The 27,228-nt window shown below is 44.1% G+C and overlaps 1 protein-coding gene across 4 annotated transcripts in view; it reads right to left on the bottom strand.

Moving 5' to 3' along the window:
• LOC122927660 overlaps positions 1 to 27,228 on the bottom strand; it is a 73,565-nt gene that overhangs the window by 26,284 nt on the left and 20,053 nt on the right. For 2 of the 4 annotated variants that reach the window (XM_044279714.1, XM_044279715.1), the window contains exons 2-3: positions 15,034 to 15,270; positions 14,528 to 14,941 (exon numbers count right to left, since the gene is read on the bottom strand). The exons of 1 other annotated variant lie outside the window; for it this stretch is intronic. In XM_044279714.1, coding sequence (XP_044135649.1) covers positions 14,528 to 14,941; positions 15,034 to 15,270 — 651 coding nt within the window. The remainder of the gene's footprint in view (positions 1 to 14,527; positions 14,942 to 15,033; positions 15,271 to 27,228) is intronic. One more of the 4 variants, XM_044279716.1, reaches the window with a different exon arrangement.

Raw genomic sequence — 27,228 nt, 5'->3', positions numbered from 1 at the left:
CTGCTCTGATTAGCGTAGGGAGAGGTTGCGGCTGCGACAGTAGGGCGAGATTAGGCAGATTAACTCCTCCAAAGGACTTGATTAACTGATCGATCTGCAGCTGTGGATCATTGAGCTGCTGATCCTCAATTGCTCACTGTTTTTAGGCTGCCCAGACCGTTTGTCAGTCACATTTTTCTGGGGTGATCGGCGGCCATTTTGTGTCTTGTGGTGCGCCAGCACAAGCTGCGACCAAGTGCATTTAACCCTCAATGGTGTGGTTGTTTTTTGGCTAAAGCCTACATCAGGGTGAAGCTGTCACACCAAGTGCATTTAACCCTCAGTAGTGTGGTTGGTCAAGCTATCACACCAAGTGCATTTAACCAGCAATAGTCTGTTCATTTTTTGGCCATATACTAAATCAGGGGCAAGCTGCGCCCGTCACCAAGTGCATTTAACCCTCAGTAGTGTGGTTGGTCAAGCTGTGACACCAAGTGCATTTAACCAGCAATAGTCTGTTCATTTTTTGGCCATATACTACATCAGGGGCAAGCTGCGCCCATCACCAAGTGCATTTAACCAGCAATAGTGTGGTTATTTTTTGGCCATATCCCAGTCTAATTCTGTCACTAAATCCATACCGGTCACCCAGCGCCTAAATACTAGGCCTCAAATTTATATCCCGCTAAATCTCTCGTTACCGCTGTCCTGTTGTGGCTGGGAAAGTTATTTAGTGTCCGTCAAAGCACATTTTTTGTTCTGGGTTGAAATACAATTCCCAATTTAGCAATTTAAAAATTTAGTGGTTTCTGCTGTATCAGATCTATTTGAAATCTATCCCTAAAAGGGTATATAATATTCAAGGTGCACATAGGGTCATTCAGAATAACTTCACACACCCGCTACTGTGCATTTCCAAGTCTAATTCTGTCACTAAACCCATACCTGTCACCCAGCGCCTAAATACTAGGCCTCAAATTTATATCCAGCTAAATCTGTCCTTAGTGCTGTAGCTGGGCGAGTTATTTAGTGTCCGTTCAAGCACATTTCTTGTTCTGGGTTGAAATACAATTCCCAATTTAGCAATTTCATAATTTAGTGGTTTCTGCTATATCAGAGCTATTTGAAATCTATCCCTAAAAGGGTATATAATATTCAAGGTGCACATAGGGTCATTCAGAATAACTTCACACACACCCGCTACTGTGTATTTCCAAGTCTAATTCTGTCACTAAACCCATACCTGTCACCCAGCGCCTAAATACTAGGCCTCAAATTTATATCCTGCTAAATCTCTCGTTAGTGCTGTAGCTGGGCGAGTTATTTAGTGTCCGTTCAAGCACATTTCTTGTTCTGGGTTGAAATACAATTCCCAATTTAGCAATTTCATAATTTAGTGGTTTCTGCTATATCAGAGCTATTTGAAATCTATCCCTAAAAGGGTAGATCATATTGAAGGTGCACATAGGGTACATTCAGAATAACTTCACACACACCCGCTACTGTGTATTTCCAAGTCTAATTCTGTCACTAAACCCATACCTGTCACCCAGCGCCTAAATACTAGGCCTCAAATTTATATCCATGCTAAATCTCTCGTTAGTGCTGTAGCTGGGCGAGTTATTTAGTGTCCGTTCAAGCACATTTCTTGTTCTGGGTTGAAATACAATTCCCAATTTAGCAATTTCATAATTTAGTGGTTTCTGCTATATCAGAGCTATTTGAAATCTATCCCTAAAAGGGTATATAATATTCAAGGTGCACATTGGGTCATTCAGAATAACTTCACACACACCCGCTACTGTGTATTTCCAAGTCTAATTCTGTCACTAAACCCATACCTGTCACCCAGCGCCTAAATACTAGGCCTCAAATTTATATCCTGCTAAATCTCTCGTTAGTGCTGTAGCTGGGCGAGTTATTTAGTGTCCGTTCAAGCACATTTCTTGTTCTGGGTTGAAATACAATTCCCAATTTAGCAATTTCATAATTTAGTGGTTTCTGCTATATCAGAGCTATTTGAAATCTATCCCTAAAAGGGTATATAATATTCAAGGTGCACATTGGGTCATTCAGAATAACTTCACACACACCCGCTACTGTGTATTTCCAAGTCTAATTCTGTCACTAAACCCATACCTGTCACCCAGCGCCTAAATACTAGGCCTCAAATTTATATCCTGCTAAATCTCTCGTTAACGCTGTCCTGTTGTGGCTGGGAAGTTATTTAGTGTCCGTCAAGCACATTTCTTGTTCTGGGTTGAAATACAATTCCCAATTTAGCAATTTCATAATTTAGTGGTTTCTGCTATATCAGAGCTATTTGAAATCTATCCCTAAAAGGGTATATAATATTCAAGGTGCACATTGGGTCATTCAGAATAACTTCACACACACCCGCTACTGTGTATTTCTAAGTCTAATTCTGTCACTAAACCCATACCTGTCACCCAGCGCCTAAATACTAGGCCTCAAATTTATATCCTGCTAAATCTCTCGTTAGTGCTGTAGCTGGGCGAGTTATTTAGTGTCCGTTCAAGCACATTTCTTGTTCTGGGTTGAAATACAATTCCCAATTTAGCAATTTCATAATTTAGTGGTTTCTGCTATATCAGAGCTATTTGAAATCTATCCCTAAAAGGGTATATAATATTCAAGGTGCACATTGGGTCATTCAGAATAACTTCACACACACCCGCTACTGTGTATTTCTAAGTCTAATTCTGTCACTAAACCCATACCTGTCACCCAGCGCCTAAATACTAGGCCTCAAATTTATATCCTGCTAAATCTCTCGTTAACGCTGTCCTGTTGTGGCTGGGAAAGTTATTTAGTGTCCGTCAAAGCACATTTTTTGTTCTGGGTTGAAATACAATTCCCAATTTAGCAATTTCATAATTTAGTGGTTTCTGCTATATCAGAGCTATTTGAAATCTATCCCTAAAAGGGTATATAATATTCAAGGTGCACATTGGGTCATTCAGAATAACTTCACACACACCCGCTACTGTGTATTTCTAAGTCTAATTCTGTCACTAAACCCATACCTGTCACCCAGCGCCTAAATACTAGGCCTCAAATTTATATCCTGCTAAATCTCTCGTTAGTGCTGTAGCTGGGCGAGTTATTTAGTGTCCGTTCAAGCACATTTCTTGTTCTGGGTTGAAATACAATTCCCAATTTAGCAATTTCATAATTTAGTGGTTTCTGCTATATCAGAGCTATTTGAAATCTATCCCTAAAAGGGTATATAATATTCAAGGTGCACATTGGGTCATTCAGAATAACTTCACACACACCCGCTACTGTGTATTTCCAAGTCTAATTCTGTCACTAAACCCATACCTGTCACCCAGCGCCTAAATACTAGGCCTCAAATTTATATCCTGCTAAATCTCTCGTTAGTGCTGTAGCTGGGCGAGTTATTTAGTGTCCGTTCAAGCACATTTCTTGTTCTGGGTTGAAATACAATTCCCAATTTAGCAATTTCATAATTTAGTGGTTTCTGCTATATCAGAGCTATTTGAAATCTATCCCTAAAAGGGTATATAATATTCAAGGTGCACATTGGGTCATTCAGAATAACTTCACACACACACGCTTCTGTGCATTTCCAAGTCTAATTCTGTCACTAAACCCATACCTGTCACCCAGCGCCTAAATACTAGGCCTCAAATTTATATCCTGCTAAATCTCTCGTTAGTGCTGTAGCTGGGCGAGTTATTTAGTGTCCGTTCAAGCACATTTCTTGTTCTGGGTTGAAATACAATTCCCAATTTAGCAATTTCATAATTTAGTGGTTTCTGCTATATCAGAGCTATTTGAAATCTATCCCTAAAAGGGTATATAATATTCAAGGTGCACATTGGGTCATTCAGAATAACTTCACACACACCCGCTACTGTGTATTTCCAAGTCTAATTCTGTCACTAAACCCATACCTGTCACCCAGCGCCTAAATACTAGGCCTCAAATTTATATCCTGCTAAATCTCTCGTTAGTGCTGTAGCTGGGCGAGTTATTTAGTGTCCGTTCAAGCACATTTCTTGTTCTGGGTTGAAATACAATTCCCAATTTAGCAATTTCATAATTTAGTGGTTTCTGCTATATCAGAGCTATTTGAAATCTATCCCTAAAAGGGTATATAATATTCAAGGTGCACATTGGGTCATTCAGAATAACTTCACACACACCCGCTACTGTGTATTTCCAAGTCTAATTCTGTCACTAAACCCATACCTGTCACCCAGCGCCTAAATACTAGGCCTCAAATTTATATCCTGCTAAATCTCGTCCCTAGTGCTGTAGCTGGGCGAGTTATTTAGTGTCCGTTCAAGCACATTTCTTGTTCTGGGTTGAAATACAATTCCCAATTTAGCAATTTCATAATTTAGTGGTTTCTGCTATATCAGAGCTATTTGAAATCTATCCCTAAAAGGGTATATAATATTGCAAGGTGCACATAGGGTCATTCAGAATAACTTCACACACACGCTTCTGTGCATTTCCAAGTCTAATTCTGTCACTAAATCCATACCGGTCACCCAGCGCCTAAATACTAGGCCTCAAATTTATATCCCGCTGAATTTGAATACAATACATTGGGCCAAATAATATATTTGTTGTTGTGGTGAACCATAACAATGAGAAAAACATCTAGTAAGGGACGCGGACGTGGACATGGTCGTGGTGGTGTTAGTGGACCCTCTGGTGCTGGGAGAGGACGTGGCCGTTCTGCCACATCCACACGTCCTAGTGTACCAACTACCTCAGGTCCCAGTAGCCGCCAGAATTTACAGCGATATATGGTGGGGCCCAATGCCGTTCTAAGGATGGTAAGGCCTGAGCAGGTACAGGCATTAGTCAATTGGGTGGCCGACAGTGGATCCAGCACGTTCACATTATCTCCCACCCAGTCTTCTGCAGAAAGCGCACAGATGGCGCCTGAAAACCAACCCCATCAGTCTGTCACATCACCCCCATGCATACCAGGGAAACTGTCTCAGCCTCAAGTTATGCAGCAGTCTCTTATGCTGTTTGAAGACTCCGCTGGCAGGGTTTCCCAAGGGCATCCACCTAGCCCTTCCCCAGCGGTGAAAGACATAGAATGCACTGACGCACAACCACTTATGTTTCCTGATGATGAGGACATGGGAATACCACCTCAGCATGTCTCTGATGATGACGAAACACAGGTGCCAACTGCTGCGTCTTTCTGCAGTGTGCAGACTGAACAGGAGGTCAGGGATCAAGACTGGGTGGAAGACGATGCAGGGGACGATGAGGTCCTAGACCCCACATGGAATGAAGGTCGTGCCACTGACTTTCACAGTTCGGAGGAAGAGGCAGTGGTGAGACCGAGCCAACAGCGTAGCAAAAGAGGGAGCAGTGGGCAAAAGCAGAACACCCGCCGCCAAGAGACTCCGCCTGCTACTGACCGCCGCCATCTGGGACCGAGCACCCCAAAGGCAGCTTCAAGGAGTTCCCTGGCATGGCACTTCTTCAAACAATGTGCTGACGACAAGACCCGAGTGGTTTGCACGCTGTGCCATCAGAGCCTGAAGCGAGGCATTAACGTTCTGAACCTGAGCACAACCTGCATGACCAGGCACCTGCATGCAAAGCATGAACTGCAGTGGAGTAAACACCTTAAAACCAAGGAAGTCACTCAGGCTCCCCCTGCTACCTCTTCTGCTGCTGCCGCCTCGGCCTATTCTGCTGCTGCCGCCTCGGCCTCTTCCTCCGCCTCTGGAGGAACGTTGGCACCTGCCGCCCAGCAAACAGGGGATGTACCACCAACACCACCACCACCACCTCCGTCACCAAGCGTCTCAACCATGTCACACGCCAGCGTTCAGCTCTCCATCTCACAAACATTTGATAGAAAGCGTAAATTCCCACCTAGCCACCCTCGATCCCTGGCCCTGAATGCCAGCATTTCTAAACTACTGGCCTATGAAATGCTGTCATTTAGGCTGGTGGACACAGACAGCTTCAAACAGCTCATGTCGCTTGCTGTCCCACAGTATGTTGTTCCCAGCCGGCACTACTTCTCCAAGAGAGCCGTGCCTTCCCTGCACAACCAAGTATCCCATAAAATCAAGTGTGCACTGCGCAACGCCATCTGTAGCAAGGTCCACCTAACCACAGATACGTGGACCAGTAAGCACGGCCAGGGACGCTATATCTCCCTGACTGCACACTGGGTAAATGTAGTGGCAGCTGGGCCCCAGGCGGAGAGCTGTTTGGCGCACGTCCTTCCGCCGCCAAGGATCGCAGGGCAACATTCTTTGCCTCCTGTTGCCACCTCCTCCTTCTCGGCTTCCTCCTCCTCTTCTTCCACCTGCTCATCCAGTCAGCCACACACCTTCACCACCAACTTCAGCACAGCCCGGGGTAAACGTCAGCAGGCCATTCTGAAACTCATATGTTTGGGGGACAGGCCCCACACCGCACAGGAGTTGTGGCGGGGTATTGAACAACAGACCGACGAGTGGTTGCTGCCGGTGAGCCTCAAGCCCGGCCTGGTGGTGTGTGATAATGGGCGAAATCTCGTTGCAGCTCTGGGACTAGCCAATTTGACGCACATCCCTTGCTTGGCGCATGTGCTGAATTTGGTGGTGCAGAAGTTCATTCACAACTACCCCGACATGTCAGAGCTGCTGCATAAAGTGCGGGCCGTCTGTTCGCGCTTCCGGCGTTCACATCCTGCTGCTGCTCGCCTGTCTGCGCTACAGCGTAACTTCGGCCTTCCCGCTCACCGCCTCATATGCGACGTGCCCACCAGGTGGAACTCCACCTTGCACATGCTGGACAGACTGTGCGAGCAGCAGCAGGCCATAGTGGAGTTTCAGCTGCAGCACGCACGGGTCAGTCGCACTACAGAACAGCACCACTTCACCACCAATGACTGGGCCTCCATGCGAGACCTGTGTGCCCTGTTGCGCTGTTTCGAGTACTCCACCAACATGGCCAGTGGCGATGACACCGTTATCAGCGTTACAATACCACTTCTATGTCTCCTTGAGAAAACACTTAGGGCGATGATGGAAGAGGAGGTGGCCCAGGAGGAGGAGGAGGAGGAGGAGGAAGAGGGGTCATTTTTAGCACTTTCAGGCCAGTCTCTTCGAAGTGACTCAGAGGGAGGTTTTTGGCAACAGCAGAGGCCAGGTACAAATGTGGCCAGCCAGGGCCCACTACTGGAGGACGAGGAGGACGAGGATGAGGAGGAGGTGGAGGAGGATGAGGATGAAGCATGGTCACAGCGGGGTGGCACCCAACGCAGCTCGGGTCCATCACTGGTGCGTGGCTGGGGGGAAAGGCAGGACGATGACGATACGCCTCCCACAGAGGACAGCTTGTCCTTACCCCTGGGCAGCCTGGCACACATGAGCGACTACATGCTGCAGTGCCTGCGCAACGACAGCAGAGTTGCCCACATTTTAACCTGTGCGGACTACTGGGTTGCCACCCTGCTGGATCCACGCTACAAAGACAATGTGCCCACCTTACTTCCTGCACTGGAGCGTGATAGGAAGATTCGCGAGTACAAGCGCACGTTGGTAGACGCGCTACTGAGAGCATTCCCAAATGTCACAGGGGAACAAGTGGAAGCCCAAGGCCAAGGCAGAGGAGGAGCAAGAGGTCGCCAAGGCAGCTGTGTCACGGCCAGCTCCTCTGAGGGCAGGGTTAGCATGGCAGAGATGTGGAAAACTTTTGTCAACACGCCACAGCTAACTGCACCACCACCTGATACGCAACGTGTTAGCAGGAGGCAACATTTCACTAACATGGTGGAACAGTACGTGTGCACACCCCTCCACGTACTGACTGATGGTTCGGCCCCATTCAACTTCTGGGTCTCTAAATTGTCCACGTGGCCAGAGCTAGCCTTTTATGCCTTGGAGGTGCTGGCCTGCCCGGCAGCCAGCGTTTTGTCTGAACGTGTATTCAGCACGGCAGGGGGCGTCATTACAGACAAACGCAGCCGCCTGTCTACAGCCAATGTGGACAAGCTGACGTTCATAAAAATGAACCAGGCATGGATCCCACAGGACCTGTCCGTCCCTTGTCCAGATTAGACATTAACTACCTCCCCATAACCATATATTATTGGACTCCAGGGCACTTCCTCATTCAATCCTATTTTTATTTTCATTTTACCATTATATTGCGAGGCTACCCAAAGTTGAATGAACCTCTCCTCTGCCTGTGTGCTAGGCCTAAATATATGCCAATGGACTGTTGCAGTGGTGGGTGACGTGAAGCCTCATTCTCTGCTATGACATGCAGACTGATTCTCTGCTGTCATGAAGCCAGATTGTCTGTTACGGGACCTCTCTGCTCTGCCTGTGTGCTAGGCCTAAATATATGCCAATGGACTGTTGCAGTGGTGGGTGACGTGAAGCCTCATTCTCTGCTATGACATGCAGACTGATTCTCTGCTGACATGAAGCCAGATTGTCTGTTACGGGACCTCTCTCCTCTGCCTGTGTGCTAGGCCTAAATATATGCCAATGGACTGTTGCAGTGGTGGCTGACGTGAAGCCTCATTCTCTGCTATGACATGCAGACTAATTCTCTGCTGACATGAAGCCAGATTGTCTGTTACGGGACCTCTCTCCTCTGCCTGGGTGCTGGGCCTAAATTTATGACAATGGACTGTTGCAGTGGTGGCTGACGTGAAGCCTGATTCTCTGCTATGACATGCAGACTGATTCTCTGCTGACATGAAGCCAGATTCTCTGTTACGGGACCTCTCTCCTCTGCCTGTGTGTGTGCTGGGCCTAAATATATGCCAATGGACTGTTGCAGTGGTGGCTGACGTGAAGCCTCATTCTCTGCTATGACATGCAGACTGATTCTCTGCTGACATGAAGCCAGATTGTCTGTTACGGGACCTCTCTCCTCTGCCTGTGTGCTAGGCCTAAATATATGCCAATGGACTGTTGCAGTGGTGGCTGACGTGAAGCCTCATTCTCTGCTATGACATGCAGACTAATTCTCTGCTGACATGAAGCCAGATTGTCTGTTACGGGACCTCTCTCCTCTGCCTGGGTGCTGGGCCTAAATTTATGACAATGGACTGTTGCAGTGGTGGCTGACGTGAAGCCTGATTCTCTGCTATGACATGCAGACTGATTCTCTGCTGACATGAAGCCAGATCCTCTGTTACGGGACCTCTCTCCTCTGCCTGTGTGTGTGCTGGGCCTAAATATATGCCAATGGACTGTTGCAGTGGTGGCTGACGTGAAGCCTCATTCTCTGCTATGACATGCAGACTGATTCTCTGCTGACATGAAGCCAGATTCTCTGTTACGGGACCTCTCTCCTCTGCCTGTGTGTGTGCTGGGCCTAAATATATGCCAATGGACTGTTGCAGTGGTGGCTGACGTGAAGCCTCATTCTCTGCTATGACATGCAGACTAATTCTCTGCTGACATGAAGACAGATTCTCTGTTACGGGACCTCCCTCCTCTGCCTGGGTGCTGGGCCTAAATATATGCCAATGGACTGTTGCAGTGGTGGCTGACGTGAAGCCTCATTCTCTGCTATGACATGCAGACTAATTCTCTGCTGACATGAAGACAGATTCTCTGTTACGGGACCTCTCTCCTCTGCCTGGGTGCCGGGGCCTAAATATCTGAGAATGGACTGTTCCAGTGGTGGTTTCAAAGGAAAGGACCGGCACTTCGCTGATGTAGATCACAATGTAGATTTATTCAGTCACATATTCAAAATGGCATAGTGACGCGTTTCAGCACAGATGTGCTTTCATCAGACTGCATAAAACATCTTACACTCCAGCTATTTATACATAAATGAAACACAAAGGAACTGACATCATCAAAGAAGCTCCGCCTCCCTCATTAAATAAAATTCGCATATCAAATAATCGCAATGAAAAATTCGCATTGAAAAATTCGCAATTGAAAATTCGCAACTGAAAATTCGCAATTGAAAATTGAAAATTCGCAATTGAAAATTCGCAACTAAAAATTCGCAACTGAAAATTCGCAATTGAAAATTCGCAAAAAACATATCCACTCTATACTGGCGAAGATTTTCAGTCACATAGTCCATTCTTGCAGTGATTAATCACGCTGAAGAAAAAAAGAAATATATTTATCAGATTGCATAAGGCCGAATGCCTTATAGGAAGCAGGACACATTGTACTCACGATTGAGGCCCCTGGGCTCCATTGTCTGAAGACGATGGATCCAGTAAGCCTCCCTTTTCAATAACAATTTATTTCTGTCACCCCCTCGACGGGGTAATGATACACCTTCAATAATCTGATACCTCAACTGCGAGATGTTGTGTTTTTTATCATAAAAATGAAGGGGTATTGGGAGTAATAAATTCTGTTTACGGATAGTAGATTTGTGTTTACTTAGTCTGTCCTTCATTCTCATTGAGGTTTCCCCCACATATAGTAATCCACATGGACATTTAAGAATGTAAACCACAAATCTACTATCACAAGTGAACGTGCCCCTTATTGGAATATTTTCACCTGAGTGAGGGTGGGAGAAACATGAACCCTTTATAACGCTGGAACAATTGACACAGTTTAAACAAGGAAAAGTGCCCCGTCTAGGTGTAGATAAAGTACTCTGTCCTCTTTCTATTTTATTACTTCCCACATCCGCCCGGACTATTTTATCCCTAATATTTTCTGCCCGTTTATAGCATATCATGGGTGGCCTCTGGAACTCTCCTATCCGTGGATAGGACTTAGATAATATGTGCCAATGTTGATTAACAATAGTCCTAAGGCGCTGGGACCAGGGATGGTATTTAATCACTAAGGGGATCCTTGTTTCTTTCTTAGTTCTATCTGGTGGTGTAATCTCAGCTTTATTACGCTGTATTTTCAATAGATCAGGGGGGTAGCCTCGCTCTCTAAATTTATTGGTCATATCGTCTAATCTTGTTTGACACATATCCCTATCACTAACGATCCGTCTAACCCTCTGGTATTGCCGCCCTGCTTCTTACTAGAATTGTTCCAGTGGTGGGTGACGGGAAGCCAGATTCTCTGCTATGGAACCTCTCTCCAATTGATTTTGGTTAATTTTTATTTATTTAATTTTTATTTTAATTCATTTCCCTATCCACATTTGTTTGCAGGGGATTTACCTACATGTTGCTGCCTTTTGCAGCCCTCTAGCTCTTTCCTGGGCTGTTTTACAGCCTTTTTAGTGCCGAAAAGTTCGGGTCCCCATTGACTTCAATGGGGTTCGGGTTCGGGACGAAGTTCGGATCGGGTTCGGATCCCGAACCCGAACATTTCCGGGATGTTCGGCCGAACTTCTCGAACCCGAACATCCAGGTGTTCGCTCAACTCTAGTCATTAGCAATCCTTTTTTCTACACACTTTCAACCATCGCAGTGTATTCCTTTACACTGCCCACTCTAGGGTGCAGCCTCGGAACACGTCCATTTCCCTTTTGCTCACATTAAACCCCTTTTCCTGTAAGCCACCTAATAGCTCCCTTGGCGCTCCATAACCCATCTTGCTCATTTTGCCCCTTTTTTCCTGCTTGACCACTACCTCATTTGAGTGTTAGGCGGCTGCTTAGAAGAACCCATGGTTGCTGTTTTTTGAGACAAGGTTAGAGGGTATTTATAAAGCTTTGAAATATGCATCACCTGGCCTTTCCTAACAATGATTGTGAACAAGCCTTAACCGTAACAGGCTATTTAAGGTCTAAACCCTCAGTCAAATCTCTTTGGGTTCCCATACTTTTGCAAAGTACTACTTTACTTTTTTCACTCTAAAATTGCACAAAATACAGTGATATTGCTTAAAATGTTGAAAAGTTTGTTTCATCTTCAACTTTATGCCTTTTGGATATTATTTTATCTTCAACTTCCTTAACTGTTCACAGTAGTACCCTGGTACTAATGTCAGGACAAGAGACAACCTGTTTCTCCAACTTGTTCCTTGGACGAACAGGAGTCTCTCTCAAGCCAAAACACAAATGGCAGAGACAAAAGCAACACAATACAGCCCAACAATAAACAACAGGGTAAGGAGACACTAAACTTCAAATGGCTATGGAAGCACAGGAACTCTGCCAAGATCCAAACAACAGTAATCCATAACAAGACTGAAGCTATAAACCGCAAAGCATGGTGGGAGAAGCCACAATAAATAGGGAAGGTTAAATGACCACATAAGCAACACCTTAGGTAAAGGGTGTGGCCATTAACAGAAACACAGACACAAATTGATCGACAAGGAACCTGTCAGATCAAACCATGTGTTGCCAGTCTCACTGATCTCCTGGCACCTGTAATGGGAACGTCCGTGACAATTTAACTCTGCAAAACAATTCTTTGTACATAGCCAGAAAGCGGGTCACTGCTTGTGAGAGCCCTTTATCAACTAACCCCTCTTACCACTTCCATTTAGTCCACTCAACTACACCATGAAACCAACCCAAACAGTCCACACCACAAGCCTAAGAGAAGTCATCCTCCCACTACATGCTTATGACCAGGCTGTCATACCACACTGCCCCTCTTAGACCTAGTTGCAATCTACCTCACGGTGGGGTCTAGCAACATTCACTCCACCTTGGCTCCCCTCTAGATTGTTATCGCTCTCACAGCTTCATTAGACTCCCCAGAACAAAATCCTCCTAAGGTAGTCTACACCACTTTAGTGACAGCCCACACAAAGTTCTGCAAGCTATCCCATCTTACAACTAGATTTTTTTCTCCCACACAAGCAGAAATCATTTTATAGGTTACCTCACCATTTGCTTCCCAGGCTTTCTTCAGCGATACAATCTTGGCATCTGTCACCTTATGGGTTTCCCAAAATAATGCCATATGTCACGTGCCGGAGGCCAAGGCAGACCTCCGGGACGTCAAGCAAGCAGGACACGGCAAAACAGACCAAGGACCCAAAGAAAACTTTATTACAAGTATAATAAAAGCACATGACAGTAGGCAGGTAGGCAATAGTGGTAGCACTACCACAGAAGCAAGTGCACCTGCAGACCAAAGGCAATACCCAGAGAGCGAGGAGCCAGTGAGCCCCATTCTTCCCAGAGCCTCTGGTGATGGGGATGAACTGGGCCGAGGGCTCACTGGTCGCACCTCAAGGAAGGTCCCGGTACACTTGGCCCCTACCTACAAGGAACCACGCTGGTGCAAGCACCAGCGGAACAGACGACAACAGAACTGGAACCCATACAACCACAACACAAGGAAAAGACAACAAGACGAATGGGAACCAGCACAGAAGCAGATGCCTGGACCCCAAGCAGACTGGAAGCATGGCGGTCTCAGGCAGAGCTGCACACAGACTAGAGATTCCCCCTCCGAGGAAGCCAGGGACCCTCTCAAGAAAGCAGGACAAACTGGCTTTCATTAATTTTTCCATCACATTATACACTGCTCATTTCCAGGCATTATGACTGCCCTGCAATCCAGCAGCAGAGGCCATGCTTGCACACTATAAGAAAAGGCCTCTCTGGCAGCCAGAACAGTGGGAGTGCACATAGACCAGCATTTTTTTCTATAGTGTGCAAGCACAACCACTGCTGCTGGATTGAAGAGTGGCCGTAACCATGGAAATGAGCAGCGTATAATGTGATAGGAAAATGAATCTAGCCAGCAAAGGAGGCTATATGGACAATCACAATATATTAGTACGTGGCTTGTGTTCACTTTCTCTACATGATAAATGCCACTTGCTGAAGTAATACAATCTCCTTAAGCATTGTGCCACACAATCTACACTAAAAACACATCAGCTGACTTTTTTAAAGACATGCAAATTTCTCTGTGTTTTCTTCTAAAGATTTTGTGATGTGTTTCTTGTAGATTTTTGTTAGGCTAGTTTCACGCATTTTGCAGACCGCACATCGCCGGCACTAAGAGAATATGCCTATTCTTGTCCGCAGTTGCGGACAAGAATAAGACATGTTCTATTTTTTGGGGCAACGGAAATGCGGACCCAGAAGTGCGGGCCCGCGTTTCCGGATCCAGGCCGCACATCGTGCGGCCCCATAGAAATGGATGGGTTCGCAATTCCGTTCCACAAAATGCGTCACAGAATTGCGGACGTGTGAATGGGGCCTTACAGATTTCAGTCTTGAGCCTGAAATAGCATATCCAAATCAGATTAATAATTGCATTATGAACAAGACCAAATACAGTCTTGTTGCATTTCACATGGACCCATGCATGGAGATTTTATATGCTGAGTCAAGTTAAAATAAATTGCAGCATACTTGATTGGATAATACATATTGGGCTAAGTTATTTGTCCATGGGAATCTAACAGAGAAATATGCTGAGCACATGGTCCCTATAGGTCATAGGACAAAGCGATGGCCTCTCTGGTGGCTAGGAATGTAGGAGCCCGCATAGGCACGCATGCAGGCAACTCCCAGCCACCTCACATAAGGAATAATCTACATGATATCATAACCATAAAAAAGCAGACATACAGGAATGCACAATGCTCTATTAAATAGACCAATAAATAAAATGTAGGAATGTTAGCACCTACTTAATATCCAGTACCTAGTGTAGATGCTGGACCTTCATCCAGAGTTACTTCAAGTGTATATTTATTTAAGATTTTCCATTTATAACTGCCTTTATCCCAGGAATATTTAAGACACAAATATTCTCCACTGTCTGAGGATGTAAGATTAAATAAGTCCAGATGAACCGTTTGATTGGGATCAATAAGTGGTGTTAGATTCCGAAACTGTACTCTTTCTTCAAACTTTATGTCATCACTAGGACAGCACAGTTGATTTAATGAAAAGTTAAAGTCATGCACTGACCGTGTTGCTGCCGCTGAAAATATACACTTTTGTTTATTAACTACCCACAACAAAGTATATGAGCCATTGTCGCGAAATTCACTCAGGAAGCTAATATTTTGCCCAATCCTTTTTGTAAAATGTCCTGACAGATTTGCATTATCTCCTGCAAAAAAAAATATAAATATATTTAGGCCTTTATAATGGAACCCTACTAACCAGAGAAGGCCTTTTATTTTTTAGATACATGTTACATACCTGTAATGTCTAGGATAATAAATATGTTGTGGGATTTACAGCTCACATCTGTTGTTTGCTTTTCATCACAACTGAATATTCCACCCTCAGAAGGAACTGAGTAAGTTTTGCCCATATTATTACGTTCTGTCTTAAAATATTCTACTTCATATTTGTACCATACAATTTCGTTTTCTTGTCCTGGCACATTGCAGGTAATGCTCCTTGTGTTGTCTTTCATTAGGACCACTGAGTATACTGTAAAATATTCAAATATGGCGGTTAATTCTTAGAAAACAGAAGGTCATTGTAGCCTACAATAAATATGAGAGCTACATAAGCAATATAGTGCTATACATTCCTTATAGATAACATAAATACAGACCGCTACTGACAAAGAGATAGGTCAGTGGCAATTATAGTTTACAATTACATTTTTGTCTATCAATGTCATCTCTTATATATATAACGGTCCAGTCACACGCCCGTAGTGTATTGCGGATCCGCAATACACCCGGCCTGCACCCCCATCGAACTGCCTATTCTTGTTCGCAATTACGAACAAGAATAAGACATGTTTTATTTTTTTCGGGAGAGGAAATGCGGACCCGGGCCGCACATCGTGTGCTGTCTGCATCCATTCCTGCCCCTTACAGAATGAATGGATCCGCACCCGTTCAGCCATTTGCGGAATGGATGCGGACCCAATATGCGGACGTGTGACTGCCTGATAATGTGGGAGGGTGAAGAACAAGGACTAAAAACCTTCCTTAATGATATAAATAATAATAGCTGGAATTTAAAGTTCACTAGTGAAATTAGCTCGGAAAGTGTTTATTTTTTGGATCCTACAATTTTTATGCAGGATAAAAAAACTCAAAACAAGGACTTTTTTTTTAAGCCTACAGATGTGAATGGGTATATTGATATAACTAGTTGCCATCACAGCCCCTGGATAGATAATATCCCGAAGGGGCAATTTATGCGCATTTACAGAAATTGTACTGAAACACAGGACTATAGGGAACAAAGTGAAGTTATGATAGAACAATTTGAGGAGAAGGGGTATGATAGGGATGCCTTAGTGAAGATTAGGGACATTGTTAAAACAAGGGATAAGGAAGAAAAAAGGTGGAGGGAAAACAAAGAGAAGGATTATAGGTTCATTTTTTTCACCCAGTTCAGTGCAACTGTGGGACCTTTAAAAAAAATCCTTGAGAAAAAAATTGGTCAATATTTAAAAAATGACCCTGTGAAGGTTGAAAAGGAAAATTAAAATCTATTCACATGGTGCGGTTTCTGCATTGCGTGCAGGAACCGCACCATAGAAGATAAAAAGACAAGAAATGTCCAAAAGATAAAATCGAAAAATTGTCAGATTTATGACATCAAGAGGGAAATCACCTGTGAATGTATGGGGGTAATATACCTCTTGAAGTGTCCCTGTGGATTAATATACATTGGGAGGACTATGCGTAAACTTAAAACAAGAATTCAAGAACATATAAATAATATTAAGAAAGGTCTCGAGACTCAGTGTGTCCATGCATTTCAAAAAAACGTATGGAAAAAATCCAAAGGGGTTATGGTTTGCAGGGATAGAAAGAGTTAAACAGAATTGGCGAGGAGGAGATCCGGTGGCTGCAATCAACCGCCGGGAAGTAGAATGGATTTTTAGAATGCGTTCCCTACAGCTGGATGGTCTGAACATCGACTTTGGTTTGAAACCTTGTCTTGTTGAATAGCGGAAGATAGTTGGATCTAATAGTGACATAGGAACTAGAAGCTCCCAATGGCTGGTATGGATTACGGAGTGTTTTTCTTATCTTTTTTATGAATGGATTTCTTGAATGGATTTTTATTATAATTTTTATTTAAATATGATTTCTGACTGCATTTATGATGTATGAGTATTGCGGAATAATGCTTACAAGCAATTGGATTAGAGAAGGACGTTTTAATAGGTGGTGAAAAGTACGGGTCAATTGATTATGAGCATAAGGAACTAATATGAGCTGGTATGTGTTGTATATTATTGGAATAATTCAAAGTGATTATAATGGAAGCTGGTACTGTAAGATTATCTTTTATTTATATATATATTTATAAAGTTTAAAGAAAAATGTTTTTTTAAATAGAAGGGGATGGGAGGAGTATGTATGTCATCCCAAGACCCATATAAAAGGAACGCCCATATGAGAGTGTAGTATCCGCTCCTGATGAAGCTGGTGTGGCGAAACCTGTGTCGGGCGGTGTTATTACCACGGACACTTTATATCTTATTTTATGCCTACTGACTTTATACCTTTGTACCTTTGTGAGTATAATAAAACCAATTATTATCTGGAAGATTGGTGGACCTTCATTATGTGCCTTAACCTTTATACAGACGTGGACAAAATTGTTGGTACCCTTTGGTCAATGAAAGAAAAAGTCACAATGGTCACAGAAATAACTTTAATCTGACAAAAGTAATAATAAATTAAAATTCTATAAATGTTAACCAATGAAAGTCAGACATTGTTTTTCAACCATGCTTCAACAGAATTATGTAAAAAAATAAACTCATGAAACAGGCATGGACAAAAATGATGGTACCCCTAGAAAACACAGAACATAATGTGACCAAAGGGACATGTTAATTCAAGGTGTGTCCACTAATTAGCATCACAGGTGTCTACAACCTTGTAATCAGCCATTGGGCCTATATATATGGCTCCAGGTAATCACTGTGTTGTTTGGTGATATGGTGTGTACCACACTCGACATGGACCAGAGGAAGCAAAGGAAAGAGCTGTCTCAAGAGATCAGAAAGAAAATTATAGACAAGCATGTTAAAGGTAAAGGCTATAAGACCATCTCCAAGCAACTAGATGTTCCTGTGAGTACAGTTGCACATATTATTCATAAGTTTAAGATCCATGGGACTGTAGCCAACCTCCCTGGACGTGGCCGCAGGAGGAAAATTGATGACAAATCTAAGAGACGGATAATCCGAATGGTAACAAAAGAGCCTAGAAAGACTTCTAAAGAGATTCAAGGTGAACTTCATGCTCAAGGAACATCAGTGTCAGATCGCACCATCCGTCGTTGTTTGAGCCAAAGTGGACTACATGGGAGACGACCAAGGAGGACACCATTGTTGAAAACGAATCATAAAAAAGCAAGACTGGAATATGCCAAACTACATGTTGACAAGCCACAAAGCTTCTGGGAGAATGTCCTGTGGACAGATGAGACAAAAATCGAAGTTTTTGCCAAGGCACATCAGCTGTATGTTCACAGACGAAAAAATGAAGCATATCAAGAAAAGAACACTGTCCCTACTGTGAAACATGGAGGAGGCTCTGTTATGTTCTGGGGCTGCTTTGCTGCGTCTGGCACAGGGTGTCTTGAATCTGTGCAGGGTACAATGAAATCTCAAGACTATCAAGGAATTCTAGAGAGAAATGTACTAGCCAGTGTCAGAAAGCTTGGTCTCAGTCGCAGGTCATGGGTCTTGCAACAGGACAATGACCCAAAACACACCGCTAAAAACACCCAAGAATGGCTAAGAGGAAAAAATTGGACTATTCTAAAGTGGCCTTCTATGAGCCCTGACCTCAATCCTATTGAGCATCTTTGGAAGGAGCTGAAACATGCAGTCTGGAAAAGGCACCCTTCAAACCGGACACAACTGGAGCAGTTTGCTCATGAGGAGTGGGCCAAAATACCTGCTGAGAGGTGCAGATGTCTCATTGACAGTTACAGGAAGCGTTTGATTGCAGTGATTGCCTCAAAAGGTTGCGCAACAAAATATTAAGTTAGGGGTACCATCATTTTTGTCCATGCCTGTTTCATGAGTTTATTTTTTTACATAATTCTGTTGAAGCATGGTTGAAAAACAATGTCTGACTTTCATTGGTTAACATTTATAGAATTTTAATTTATTATTACTTTTGTCAGATTAAAGTTATTTCTGTGACCATTGTGACTTTTTCTTTCATTGACCAAAGGGTACCAACAATTTTGTCCACGTCTGTATCTACAGAAGGGTTGTTTTGTGATGAAGATTATCCTCCTGTGGAATCTCGTTGTTTGGCATCACCAAAAAGCTGACGTATCCTTTCCTGATCAAGACTCATTAAATATAGCCAAAGTAAAGGCAGAGCGACTCTTTTTTGAATGGATGTGTGAATGGGCCCTAAAAATTAGTTTGTCTGTCTGTCTGGTTTTTAGGCACGGCCAAACAACTGGACCAATCTGCACCAAATTTGCCACATAGGTGCATCAGGTAGGAAGGTTTTAGACCGGGTCTCCGCTCTCTAGGACGTACCGTTTCTGAGATATTCTCAAAAATGCAAATATTGCACATGACCTGCATTAGCTAATAGAAGCCCACAGGTCTTTCACTCATATACCAACTGCCATAAAAACGATCACATGAACCTTAAGGGGAGTGGAGGTTACTGTTAAAATAGCTGGCATTGTGTAGGTTACTATTAAGGGGGCAGGGGACTGTGGAGGTCACTATTAAAGGGGTAGCTGCTGCGGAGGTTACTGTTAAGGCAGTGGGGTACTGTGGAGGTCACTGTTAAGACAGCAGGGTACTCTGGAGGTCACCGTTAAGGAAGAGGGGTACCATGAAAGTCACTGTTAAAGGGGCAGGTGCTGTGGAGGTCTCTGTTAAGGGGGGTGGGGCGCTGCAGAGGCCAATGTTAAGGGGGTGAGGTACTGTGAAGGTGACTATTAAAAGAGTGGTGCTGTGGAGGCTACGGTTAAGGGAGCGGGGTTGTGTGGAAGTCACTGTTAAAGGTGAGAGCACAGTGCAGGTCTCTGTTAAGGGGGAAGGTTATTGTTGAGGTCACTGTTAAGGGGGGTGGGGTACTGTGAAGGTGACTTTTAAAGGGGTGGCACTGTGGAGGTCATTGTTAAGGAGGCAGGGCACTGTGGAAGTTACTGTTAAGGGGCGGAGTGCTGTGGAGATCACAGTTAAGGTAGTGGGGTGCTGTGGAGGTTAATGTTAAAGGGAATCTGTCACCTATTTTGAGCCTATAATACCATTAACATCGTGGCACTAGTCTGCACTACCACTACAAACACGGGTAACAATAGCAATTTGCAATAAAGTACTTTCATTCCAGCATGTGTCCTCTTTCTTTTATTCAACTTTTAATTCATAATAGACAACCATGATTGGATAAAACAGGAGATGCTGTACTACTAGAAAGTCAACTATAAATCAGCTAAAATCCATTTTGTCTGGGATGCCTTTAAGGCTATTTGTTAGTACTATCTCCCATCTTAGAAGGGAACACGGTAGGAAGGAGAGGGCCTTGAAGGCAGCGGCGCTAAGTGGAAGGGAGCAGTTCTCCAGGGAAAGGACTGAAAAAAACAGGAGAGATATGCAAAAAGCTAGTCAGGAATATTTCTCTTGGATAAGGCTCAGCAAAGTCTCTTTTTTTGGGTGCAAAAACAATTTTGTGAATCAGGGAGACTTGGAAAATTCCTGGCTAAATTGATATCTAATCAAGACAAAAAAAAAAATAATAGACATTATTCAGTTACCTGAGGGTATCATTACTGTAAATCAGGAAAAAATAAAGGGAGCTTTTGTAGAAACTTTTTCAGAAATATATAGAACTAGTAACGATAGTAACGACAGAGGAACTCCCTTGATGTAGAATTTTCCCTTCAGGAGCTGGTGGCTGCACTGAAGGCTTGTTCTGGAAATTCCTCTCCAGGTTCAGATGGCTTCCCCTATGAGATTTATCGCAAATATGGCAACGTGATTGTAATGGTCACGTCCACACACACACACACACAGGGGGAAGGATAGTGACCACTGCGCTCCACCCTCACCCCTGGCCCTGCCTACTTGCCTCACGAGTCCTGATGACAGGGGACAACTGGACGACAGTCCCTTACTTAGGATATGTGCAGGGAAGACAGACAAAATACGGAACGTGAACGGACCGGGTCAGAACCAAGAGAGCTACGCAGTACAAAGGGTTAGGCAAAAAATGGTCAGAGGAAGCCGGGGTCAAATACCAGGAGAGTAGAGAAGTACCAGAGGAGTCCGCAAAGAGTAGTCAGGTGGGAGCCGAGGTCACAATACCAGGAGGGATGCGCAGTACAGGAGGAGCAGGCAAAGGATCGTCAGGGAACAGGATCAGGTGAGTATTCAGTAGTCCAATAAATAGCCAGGAACCTAGAATTAACAGGCAACCTGTGGCCAGCAGGCTGCCTGTATTTATAGTGGGGTCTGAGGTCACCAACTTGCGGACGTGACTGACAAACTAGGAGGTAGTGAGCGGAGCTTTGGGAAACGGCAAAAGAGGGCTGCAAGAGTCTTGGCCTGCCAAAGATGCCAGTAACTGTTTGAAAATGCGGACCGGGCACCATAGGTGTGTCGTTGGGAAAAATTTGACTAGTGTCGGGGGTCCGGTTTGAAAAGTTTTGGTGACCGGCAAGGACAGTGTGTATCCACCAGAGCACAGGCCCCACTGGGCGATGCTGACGTAGCTGCTGCTGGAGGCAGTACACGTGAACTCCCCTGGCCTCAAAAACCCGTAGAACCCTAAGTAAATGGCAGCCTTGAGCACGAGACTGGGGAATGTACCAAAAGGGGCTCGGTCTAGTATATCTGATAAGCCTCTGAAGACTTCTCCAGTGATGGCTTGTCGTCGTGCTTGGCTTGTCACATGGAAGTTACCCAGGCCCTTTAGGGCTGCCTTAACAATGTGAACGGAAAATAGGGACACCGCCTCCGGGTTGTTGATGGCTGAGAAATGTTGAACGCCTGCCAGGTAGGACCTGACGGTGTAATGTGAGAGTTGCAGATCTGAATGGCAGTACCCTATAAAGGCCAAAACATAACCAATGAAGCTAGTACTCTCTTGAGGATACTTCACTTGGGATGTGAGGAACTTATTCCATCCTGGCCGTGTTAACTGAAAGAGGCCTGGCTACCAGGGCATGTGCAATAACTATGTGACTGGTCAATCCAGAATCAACTGTGAATGAAGAGGTTTCACGGCCCCTACGTTGTCCGTATCTGGCATGACCTGTTGGAAAAGGGAAAAATTAGCCCGCCACATTCTGGGTACCCCTGATATGGGAACAGCAATAGCGGAAATTACACCGTAACGAGAGCTAAACTAGTCTCCTGGTGACGGACATGACTAGTGGGGATTTTGATCTACCTGTCGTTAAAATATCCACCGTAGCTGCATTATCAGAGACTAAGAGACTATCGTGACTGTGGAATTGGACCATGAACCACCCTATACGTACGACGCGGTCACTATGGGGTATAGTTCAAACAAGGCTGAAGACTTGAGAAACCCGGAATCTGTCTGTCTTCATCTGGCCATGTACCGGCCAGCCAGTGGGTGCCAGAAATGGCTGCAAAACCTATACTGGAAGAAGCATCGGAAAAACCACAGGAGATGAGCTGGTAGCTGAGGGGATGAAAAAGGAGATCCCATTCCAGTGGCTCAGGAACTGATCCCACATGACTAGATCTGCTACAGCCTGAGCATCTAGCTGAATCGGGCTGTGCTGCTGTGGAGCGACGGGAAGAAGAGCTAACAGACGGGAAATGAATGATCTTCCCTGTGGAATAATGCGGATGGCGAAGTTCAGCATCCCTAGCAACGACTGTAACTCTGCCTTTGTTGATACTCTCGTAACTGTGAATCTGTATGACTTCCCTGATCGGGATCAGTTTATCTTCCGGTAAACTGGCTAACATGTTGACGGAGTCTAGTACAATACCCAGGAAAGTGATCACCATGGATGGGCCTCGTAGGGTGTCCAGATCCTGGGGTGTGCGCCCTGGGTATTTAATCAGTAGAAATTCATCCAGATAGTGAATAACATGACTGCAATTAAACTTGACTTCCAACACCCAGTGCAGGGCCTGAGCGAACTGGTCAAATAGCCAGAGCTACTCTTGGAGCCAAATGTCAGTTTGGTGGCGAAATAATACAGGTTCTTCCATTTGATACCATGCCACTGCCAAAGAGCAGGCATGATGGGAAGTAGTTTGAAGGCATCTGATATGTCTGCCTTGGACAGATGAGCCCCAGGCCCTGCCTGCATGATGATGGCTATGGCCTGATCTATGGATGAATACTTCATACTCACTTCTTCAGATGGGATGAGGGAATTGAGGCTGGAAACATGAGAGGCATGCGGGGCTGAAAGGTCATAGACAAGCCCCTCCTTCTTGCTGAATTTACTTGTGACTACCCCCACCGGGTTGACCCACCAGTGGTCGAAAGGGGATCCGAAAAGGGGCCTATGAGGAACCCTTTCTCTAATTCAGCCTCTATCAACCTGTCCACTGTTGTGGGGACTCTCACCGCGGACTGTAAGTTTTTACAATACGTGGCTTCAGGCAGCGCGATTAGACCTGTGTGGAAAACTGCAACCAGGAAATCAACAAATCCAGTGTTATGATGGCCTTGGAGGCACGAGCGGAAATAAGCTTTTTTTTTTTTTCTGGACTGGCCTGTGCCTTTGACGTGCTGAGGAAGTTTGTGAGAGGTGAACATGTTCATGACCCCAGGTGACTGCGTGCTATGCAAAATAACAAATGTGGAACGGATCGCCGAACCTGAATGACGTGTCAGGTATGCAATCTTTCGTTAAATGCTGGCAAACGAGTCCTACCAAGGTAACGCACCAATAACAGCCTGAGGGGCGACAAACAGCGAACTCTGAGACGTGATGAGGAACCCATGCGTAACATGAGCCATGTACGTGCAACTCAAGAGCTCTGGAGTTCCTTAAGATTCACCTGTACCCATAAATATATATATATATATATATATATATATACATATATACTATATATATATATATATATATATATATATTTGTATATGGATCCAACACTCCCTGAACTTTATGGCGGCCATCATGGCGCATAACAGGTAGTATTTAGTGTTAGGACCCGTCTAACAGAGATCGCCTTGATGTACGGCAGACGGGCTCAGATGGCTTTGTACAAAATGCATTGGCCAAGCATCTCACTTTATAAATAAGCGTAGCATTAGCACTATAATTTTTGGCATTATTGTACTTTATCTGATTTGCAGGGTGCTGCTGCATTGTCTCTTTTTTTCCCTATATATATATATATATATATATATATATATATATATAATTTTTTATTTTATTTTTTTCTACCTTCAGTCTGCGCCCACGCTATACAGGACGACAGCTAGTTCAAAAGGATAACTGAAAGGTGATCTGAAAGGAGAAAAGGTGCACTATGACTACCCAACTGATTAAGGAAAAGTGCAGCTGCTGAGATCGGTGAGAGAATGGTTCATGGCAGGCTATAACCGCAGGCAGTGGGGGCTAGCAGATACCACCTAACAAACTGACAGCCCCTGCTGAGTGCTAGGGGGCCACAGGTTACTCAGGAGTGGGCCGTAGTGCATGTAACCTCCCCATGTAAGCGCCCGTAGTGCATGTAACCTCCCCATGTTAGATGCCTGCCGAGCACGAAATAACAGAGAACGTAGTAGCAGAGCGCATAGTGGTATAACGCATAGGGGCAGGCCAGAAATCACCATGTATATTGTTGTATGTTATGTACTGACTGTAGCGTAGCATCTGGAACTAGCTTCCACTCAAAGCATCCGCACAGTTAAAATGGAAGGCGCAATCCTCTTTTGCCCCAGTGCGCAGCACAAGTAGACCGCACAGTCCCGCCAAAACAAACATTGTACAGCAGGAATCAGCATCACTGACGATACCGTATAGTGGGGCACACTTCACCCCCACCCTTGCGTGAGGCACGGCGCCCCGTACGAGAAATGCACCCATGAGAAAATCGTGACGGAGTCCCGATGACTCCTGCATCCTAGTCGCGCTGCAGCGTGGGTAACCAAAGTGTGGGCTACCGGGCAGACCGCTCCGGTGCGGCGCGCCACTCCTCCTTACCAAATGAGCTGACACACCGCCGGCCGGACTGTGAAGCCAGGACGAACTCCGTAGCGGACTCCTCGCCACTGGCTGGGACAGATCCTGCAGAGGTATGAGACTCACTCGTGCTGAACCAAACAGGATATGTTGCAATAGAACGTCAGCCTCAGGGAGAGGCGCTAGCTGGGTATAAGTGAGCTGCCGGCGCCCCTCCCACAAATACAGGCCAATGAATCGGCTTTCACACATATACATTGTTTCTTGTCTAGCACTTAGTATGAGACAAGATACAATTATTGAGGGTTGTGGAGTATTAGGACCAGAGGATTAGATCTCCCTATACGCGGATGATGTATTATTCTACATGAATAAAACCAACACTACTCTCCCAAGAGTTATCAATTTGGTATACTCTTTTGGGGAGATCTCTGATCTTGATATTAATTGGGCAAAAACCACCCTTATGTTACTAGATAACTTTGAGTATTTGAATGAGGCTCCTCTTACAATGTTAAAGGTAGTTGAAACAATAGAATAACTGGGCATGATGATATCACCTAGTGTTGAGGAGTATACTCAGCTTAATTTGATACCATTGATAAGCAAGTTGAGATAAAAAATTGCAATATGGTCACGATTATTTTTAACCAGAGCTGAGCTTCTTTAATTAAGGTGATTTTGCCCCAACTTCTTTATGTTCTCAGGAACTCCCCAGTTTGGATTGAGGACAAGTTCTTTAAATTTCTTGAGAGGATGATGAAAGATCTGCTTTGGGGAAGAAAGCGAGTGAGGTTAAAATGAGTGCATTTTTATAAGGCGTTGGAACAGGGAAGACTGAATCTTCCCTACCTCAGGGGTTATTTTATAGCTGGGCAGCTATTGTTACTTTGTCACTGGGAGGAAAGTCTGTTGTGTAAAGTCTTGGTAAATCGCTCACCCTTTGATAACATGTTTACATTATTGGAATCTGGGTGATTGATTAACGCTTAAAAAGAGTATAGAGTAACTGGGTAGTTATTTGCCAGAGCCTGGACAACTATCAGAAGATGAATGGGGATAAAGGGTTCGTTTTGGTGCATCCCTCTCTGTGTGGTAAAACCTAAGTTAGTTTCGGTATTGTCAGTTACGTTCAGCCCTTTTAAGAGTTAAACAGGTTTCAGTTTTAGAGATAGATACTTCTTCACTCTTGAATGAACTTCTGGTTATAGGGGTAAGACCTCTCAACTATACAAATTATTAATTAAGACACTTTTTTTTAATGTTCTTTCACCAGGTCAGAGGGACTGGGAAAATGACTGTCCAGTAGTCACATCACTGGGGTGGGGAAATATATTCACTCATTTGAAATTAGTTTCACACAGTTTTAATCACATGATTCAATTTTTAATATCACACATAGAGTTTATATCACCCCGATTTGGCTCAATTAATGTGCTTTACGAGAATCTTCAAACTGCCCTCGGTGTGGATCACAGGGGGCAGACTTTATGCACATCTTCTGGTCGTGTCCTGGTTTAAATGTATACTGGGGATCAATTTGTAATTTTATTAAACAAAAATTTAAGATAGTAATCCCAATGACTCCCAAATGTTGTATATTAAATTACTTTTCTAATCTCACCTGCCTTAAGTACAGAAAGTTCCTTTTGGTTAAAAAAATTTTTAGCCAGACTCCTAATTACGCGAGTCTGGCTTTCTCAAAATACTCCAAGGCTCAATGAGTGGATATATCTAGTAAGCAAGGTTAAGAGATATGAGAATATTTTGTATTCTCAAAGAAACTCTAAAGAAAAATGGTTCAAAATATTGGGAGATTGGAAATGGTAGGTTTCTTTCCATGAGATTTTTTCCCCTTTCCTCACCCTCTTCATTAATTTATTATTTTTATTAGTTGATAAAGAAAATGAGACGCATCGCGGGGGGTGGGAGGTTGGGTTTGGGGAGAAAATCATAACTGTATTCTTTGATTAATTATGTAAAGTTTTGTATGCTTTAAATAAATAAAATCTTTTAAAAAAAAATTAATAAAAGAAGCAGCTGATTGACATTGTATGCTGTTATCTACCATCCACAAGGACACCCAAATCCTTCTCTATAAGTTACTCTCCCAGTGTTACATCACCCAGGACATATGAAGCACAGAGATTATTACTACCAAGATGCACAACTTTACATTTATCCACATTGAACCTCATTTGTGAAGTTGATGCCCAATCACTCAGTGTTCAAGTCAGCTTGTATTTTATGGACATCTTCCATAGACTGCATAGTATTACACAGCCTAATGTCATCCTC

The sequence above is a fragment of the Bufo gargarizans genome, chromosome 2 (genome assembly GCF_014858855.1).
Source record: "Bufo gargarizans isolate SCDJY-AF-19 chromosome 2, ASM1485885v1, whole genome shotgun sequence".
NCBI classification, from domain to species: domain Eukaryota; kingdom Metazoa; phylum Chordata; class Amphibia; order Anura; family Bufonidae; genus Bufo; species Bufo gargarizans.
This window is presented reverse-complemented; position numbering and strand designations above follow the sequence as displayed.